Source organism: Myxocyprinus asiaticus, chromosome 4 (genome assembly GCF_019703515.2).
Source record: "Myxocyprinus asiaticus isolate MX2 ecotype Aquarium Trade chromosome 4, UBuf_Myxa_2, whole genome shotgun sequence".
Classification (NCBI taxonomy): Eukaryota; Metazoa; Chordata; class Actinopteri; order Cypriniformes; family Catostomidae; genus Myxocyprinus; species Myxocyprinus asiaticus.
The window spans coordinates 28805897-28812965 of record NC_059347.1 but is presented as its reverse complement, the minus strand read 5'-3'; the positions used below and the strand labels follow the sequence as shown (position 1 = coordinate 28812965).

The 7069-nt window shown below is 37.4% G+C and overlaps 1 protein-coding gene across 1 annotated transcript; it reads right to left on the bottom strand.

Annotated features, from left to right (window-relative positions):
- Positions 1-319: 319 nt before the first annotated feature.
- On the bottom strand, positions 320-1648 carry LOC127440166 (ER membrane protein complex subunit 6). Its single transcript, XM_051696618.1, has 2 exons — positions 1448-1648; positions 320-1365 (listed from the first exon to the last, which is right to left on the bottom strand). Exon 2 carries the CDS (start codon positions 1344-1346, stop codon positions 1014-1016), a length of 333 nt encoding a protein of 110 aa, XP_051552578.1. The 5' UTR covers positions 1347-1365; positions 1448-1648; the 3' UTR covers positions 320-1013.
- Between the last annotated feature and the right edge of the window lie 5421 nt (positions 1649-7069).

The following is a 7069-nucleotide window of genomic DNA, read 5'->3' as shown; positions in this document are numbered from 1 at the left end:
TTCCAAAAATACATGAAAGCTTCAGAATGTTTTTGTAATTTATAATATCTAATTATATGTATAAACTCTTAGTCTTGAAAACAAAGCCAATATCCTATCATTTCAGTCAAATATAAATCACACTCTCCTGACTACAGCGGCATGAAGTAACAGTGAACAGAGAACAAGAATCCTATTCAAATAGATGTGTCTGGGGGGGAAAAGGAACATCAAAATGTCAATTTAAAATGTAAAAATACTGTCTGGATTTTCATCACTGCCCATAACTGACAAACACTGTTTAAATACTAAACAACTTTATTTCTTGGGCATGAATATAGAGTGTGGGTTTTAAGCATTGAGGATATCCAGAGATATGACTGTACCCTTTCACAGTCTGAATAAAAAAGAAAAGAAAAAGCAGAATATTTTATGCAATAACACAATAATTGCAGCACTGTATTTGGGAAAAACCTTCAGATAATCCTGGAAAAACTAGTAAAGAAGTACTTAAAATGTTAGTAGTCTAGTTTAAGGAGGTGTAAAGTAACTTGTCACAATAGACAAGGTTCACATGCATCCTACGCACAATAATGAATGTTTCATGAAAATAACTTTAACAGTATGTATTTTAAGAAACCACACAATTTAATCCATTAGGTTAATGATTTATTTTCATAGTACCCAAGAAAATGTCATGCGGTTTGTACAGTTTACAGTTGGTGTTGAGTCTTCAGATTGTTGTTTAGTGTTTTAAAGAAAACTGAAAAAGAGTTTCCCTAATGGACTATAGATCCTAAACACAACCCAGTTCTTTATGAAGTATTATGACGATATTAATGACAAGAGACGGAACATTTTGATAGCACACAATTTTTTATATTCTAGGTTTCAGTGCAATCAATTAGTACTGAGGGAAAAAAAATAGTAAAATATTTGATCTAAACATCAAGTAACGGAAACGAGCTATGGTACAGCAATCAGCACTCTCCCTCCTTTATTTTGCTGCGGTTCTGTGTGGAGATGTAGTCCGTTCAGTACACATGCACCATTCCATACAGGAAAGTCCAGAAGAGCACGTAAGTAAAGAGGCCGCCCACGAGGCCTCCGGTGAAGAGAAGACGTCGAGATTTGAAACACTTGTTCCACCGGCGACCGGCTTTGAGTATTAGAAGCAACGACAACAGGAAAGAAGCAATGAAATAAAACACAAAGCCGTACAATCCCGTCAGACCGAGGATGCCCGCTGTAGCCCCGGACAGAGCAGACACGGACGTGCGACAGTAGTCGAGCACAGCGGCGTTTCCTCTGACGGCCACCTCGCTGATGAACTGCGGTCCCTCGCGTTTGGCTGCGACTGTGGCCATCTTATGATGTAAAAACACACTGAAAGACAACACAAGAGATATGTGAAAAACACGTGATGATTATAATGTTAATATAAAGTGTTAAATCTCCATCAATTTACCGTTAGAGTCAAGATGAAAATATATCACAGATGAAGAAGAGTATGCCTCCGTGATTTAAGAAAGCATTTACATTAAACGCTCGAGCATCATAAGAGATCTGCTGACTATACTACACTAAGGAATGTATTATTTAGGGGGGAAAAAAATAACAAATTCTGCATGAAACACAGCGTGTGTCACTATCTGTCAGCCATTTTCTCGCAAAGCATCATGGGTGGGGTTGCCAGATTTCCCAAAAGAAACACGCAAAATGATTTGGATTTGACTGCTGCGATAAAAGTTCTTTTTAGTAAATTCCATTGTGGATGGAAAACAAAGACACCTTATTATCAGGCAGATGCTATTTTAACTAAGTGAAAAAGTGCAAATAGTGGCAGATACTCTTACACCCCTGTTTAAATATTAACATACAGTATAATGGCATCACTGCAGCATTTTTATTGTGTTTATTTAGAGTCCCACAGACACCCTATACCAACCCCTACCCCTAAAGGCTGAAACATACTACACAAATACGCAAACACAGGGGGCCCTGGGTAGCTCATCGAGTATTGACGCTGACTACCACCCCTGGAGTCATGAGTTCAAATACAGGGTGTGCTGAGTGACTCCAGCCAGGTCTCCTAAGCAACCAAATTGGCCCGTTGCTAGGGAGGGTAGAGTCACATGGGGTAACTTCCTCGTGGTTGCGATTAGTGGTTCTCGTTCTCAGTGGGGTGCATGGTAAGTTGTGTGTGGATCGTGGAGAACAGCATGAGCCTCCACATGCTGTGAGTCTCCACGGTGTCATGCACAGCAAGCCATGTGATAAGATGCGCAGATTGACTGTCTTAGAAGCGGAGGCAACTGAGACTTGTCCTCCGCACCCAGATTGAGGTGAGTAACCGCACCATCATAAGGACCTACTAAGTTGTGGGAATTGGGCATTCCAAATTGGGTAGAAAAAAAAGTACGCAAACGTGAGCGCTTGGCCAACGTGTGGTCACGTTGTACATACATTACATGCATTCTTGCGTTGCTCTGGCTGTTATAAACCTCAGACCACAAGAGGGCAATAGATTTTTTAGGCGTGACCACAAAATCGGGGCTGCGTCCGAAACCAGGACATTGCTGCCTTCAGAGGCTATATACAGGGGCAGGATGAAAATAAGGTGCTTTTCAAACTGTTCGGAAACCAGTTTCCTTAAGAGTTCCATTAATTCAAAACAGCTCTCAGTTAAGCCATTAACTGAATAGGCAGTAAGTCAGCTGCCTACGTTTTCGGATGCAGCCCGGATGTGGTAGATGAGTCGATATTTGAGGAGTGGGGAGAGACAAGGAGAAAAAAACAAGATCGTTTGAATGGACTAGGGACAAAAAGTCGTATATATTTTCTGAAAAGATTCAACTCAAATTGCTGCCCGATTTCACCATGACAGTTGCTGATTGAAAGAAGAAAATCCACTCTAGCGCCCCTTCCGGCAACACTGCAAGCGTGTACTTGCGTTGTGCTATGAAATGAGCGCTGACACATTTCACAATGCAGCAACGCATGAAATCGAGCTTGGGTAGCAAAGCACGTCTGCGTTCACGTCCTTGCGTAGAATACGTTTGGGCCTTAACCCTACCTTACAAATATTAACCATGGATTTACTACAGTAACCATAGTATCACCATGGTATTTTTGTAGTAAAATCATAGTAACCACAAAATTAAACATGGTTACTATTAACTATTATTAACAACATGTTACTGTAGTAACACCATGGTTTGTACATCAGAACTATATCGTTTCCACCAAAACACATGATTGCTACAATATTACTACAGTAAAACCATGATTAATTTTATCCGGATCAAATCCTTCTCTCAACTCCCTGAGCTTCACTGTGAGGAATCTCTTTTATTTATTACTATAAGTAGTATTATAGGAAATGTTAAGAGTACAAACATGGGAGAAAGTATGTCAAGGGGTGAGATTCAAACCCGTATCTCCAGCGTGACAGCACTTACACATACATTCATTACACCCAGAGCTACTACATGGGGTGCAGTTTGTCTTAAAATCCTGTTTCCACCAGACTATTGGAGTGCAAATAGTCACTTAGTTATCCAATCTCTTAATCCACTAAATGTCTAATCTGTTAACCAGTTTAATGCCTCTGCCCTATCGTAATAAAATTCAAATATGCCTGCCTTCATTTGATCAGCAGTTGACCCCAAATAAATCTGTCGTGTCTGTCTTGAGTTTGGTCTGAGCAGTGGTGGTCGGAGTTAGTGTAAATAGCCTCTGCTCTCTGTTCAGACATGTTCAGTCAATTTCTAGGGGAAGGCTAATTCACCATGGGTTCCCTTGGGAATTTCCTATGGGTTTTTATAATGTTTTATATTTTTATTTATTTAATTTATGAGTAAAATAAGGTCTGTGAACATTACTTGAAGTTATTGGATGCTTTTTTTTCTTTTCTTTTTTTTTTTTTTTTCTTTTTTCTGCAATATAAATTACACAGTCAAACAGCAAATTTGAATTTTGAAGCAACATACTTAAAAAAAATAAATAAAAAAAAATAAAAAAATAAAAAATGCGGCAGCTTCAAACTTCACGTTTGGGGAATGATTGTGTGTAATTAATGTCCTAGAAGAAAACTTCCAAGAATGTTGTAATGTTTACTACAGATCTTATTTTACTCATAAATTCATGGCTTCATAAAAACCCCAACATCCCAAGGGAACCCATGACTCGTTAATGATAATGATCTTTTCTGGGTTTTGGACTACAACCTGAACAGCTCTATACAAATATTCTTTGTTTATAATCATACAAATAGCCTACAATATCGTCTGGGCTCCCCCTGAGTAACGAGTTTTTTTTTTTTTTTTTTTTTTTTTTTTTTCCCCTTACACCAGTTGCCTTGATTGCTTAAAACATTAAGGCTGACATCAAGACATTCAGGCATGACCTTCTGTAAAGCTGCTTTGAATCGAGCTGTATTGTTCTGCTACATATATAATGACGACTTTAAGGTGAAAGGGCGTTTATAATCAATGGATTTGGCAACACTGCCCATGGGTTATCGAGGGACAAAAAATTATGTCGTCTTCATAATCGACTTAATTTCATTAAAAGAAAATGTATCATACTACATAGGGTTCATCCACATTTATGTCAATGATTCTGAGTAGTTTTTCGGTTTTAAAATATTTATTGATACCTTTCACCTCTCACCCACTCTACGGGATCCACGAAGGGTCAAAATCCCCCTCCAGAAAACAGTTCGACTTTAGACGCCTAGAAACGCAACAGAGATATTAGTTTTTAGCGAATATTTGGCATTAGTGAAACTGTCTATTGCTTGTGCAGCCAAATGGCATAGACTGTTCCTGTTTTCCTCCGACTGTAAATATAATGATTTGTGTAGTACAAGACATATTGAGCTCATGGCGACCAGTGGGTTTGTTCTGGGCATCACATAAGGGAAAGTCGTGCTGCTGATGCGCAGTCAAAGAAAGTGATAGACACCGGTTAACAGAGTTAACCCACAAACTCTGACATCAGCTGCACCACCAACAAACATGTTCATAACAGACTTTTATTTACAGCTGCGTTAAAAAGCATGAAATCCAAAGTCATAATTTTTAGAGTTATTTTTTGAATAAATTATTATTCAGAATGATTTGTGTTAGTTTGTATTAGTCTATAGTCACGGTTGGGGAGTAACAGAATACATGTAACAGGATTACGTATTTAAAATACAAAATATGAGTAACTGTATTCCACTACAGTTACAATTTAAATAATTGGTATTTAGAATACAGTTACATTCAATAAGTATTTTGATTACTGAAGAGATTACTTTGCATTATATTGTCATTTGTTTCATTTAATATTTAGTCCTTTCAGAAGGAAAACATTTATACATATAAATGATGCACCCAAAGTGCATTTGAACAGCAGTGAAACACTTTCTTATGATGTGTTACATTCATATGAGCAGACAGAGAAGTCAGTTTGAAGTAAGTTTGGAGCAGAAGAAATAGAAATAAACCTTGTGTAAATTGTCAGCTTTACGCTAAGCTAAAATGCTATTTCTAGCCATTTTACATGCGCACGTTACCAGGCACGATCATATTTTTTTTTTTATCAAGAAAATTCACGTTGAATCATAATTTCTTTTTTTCTAGTAAGACCTTTGATATTAGGGCAAAGTCGTATTCTTGTTAATAATTTTTGTATTGTTTTCCTGTAAAAATATCTAAAAATCCTTAAAACAAGATCAATTAGATTTATCTTGTTTTAGAAACAACACTGCATAAGATATTTAGGTTTTTCAGAGAATGTATTTTTAACATGTGTATTTTGTCTTACTGTACTGGCAGAGTTTTTATAGTCAAAACAAGTGACAAAATCTACCAGTGCTGAAGAAGTAATCCAAAGTATTTATAATATGTTACTGACCTTGAGTAATCTAACGGAATACGCTACAAATTACATTTTACAGCATGTGTTCTGTAATCTGTAGTGGAATACATTTCAAAAGTAAACCTCCCAACCCTGTCTATAGGTGCTTTCCCACCATCGGGGTGAACGGTTCTGAGCACACTTGATTAACGGTTCCAGTAGCATTTCCACTAAGTACAGTTCGGTATGGTACAATTACAATCTGTTCCGAGCCCGGATTTCTCAGCATGGTTAGCTATGTTATGAATGTCTAACTCAAAATAAAATAAGAACTGAACAACATTAGGCTACATAATATAACTGTCTCTGGAACTGTTACTGTGTTTATTTAAAGGGATAGTTCAACCAAAAATGAAAATTCAAATCATTTACTCACCCTTATGATATCCCAGGTGTATATGACTTTCATTTTTCTGCAGAGCACATTTGAAGAAAAATAGATGAATATCTCAGCTCAGTAGGTCCTTAAAATGCAAGTGGATGGTGACCAGACCTTTGTAGCTCCAAAAATCACAGACAGTCAGCATAAACGTCATCGATACGACTCCAGCGGTTAAATTAATGTCTTCTTAAGCAACATAATTGCTTTTGTGTGAAAAAGATCAATATTTAAGTACTTTTTAACTATAGCATCACTTCCGGTCAGCAACAGTATGCACGTGACATAATTGCGTTAGCATTTTCACGTGAGAACTGCGACACAGGGGCAACGTAACTGTGCCAACATGCCCGGATTGGTACAGAACGGTTCAGTTCCGCAACCAGAACCATTCAGCCTGATGGTGCAAAAGCGCCTTATGTTTCTAAATGACAGTTTCTTACTGTCAGCCTATTTGAGTCGTAACAGTTCAGTTACAAACAGCAATCAATATATACTATATCTTCAGGACATATTATGTGTTTACTAGTTTAACCTCTAGATGGAGATGTTACATGACTGCAAAGAGCACATTTAGAAATGGCAGATCCTGTACTCAGATTTCTGCGACCTCTCTCAAGGGCATGTGAGACAGTATCTGTTTTATGGGTTGTAGTAAATCAGATATATCTGTGCCAAATCTATGAAAAAAAGACGAGCTATGAAAAGACAAAAAAGAACTTGAATTTTTAAAGCTAATTAATTAAACAAGAAAGGCTCAAACAGTTCTACCTTCCCAGCTTAAATAAATATGCAATCTTTCTT

Excerpts from the sequence above, each read along its gene's own strand:
- LOC127440166 (XM_051696618.1), bottom strand. The coding sequence starts at position 1,346 with ATGGCCACAGTCGCAGCCAAACGCGAGGGACCGCAGTTCATCAGCGAG.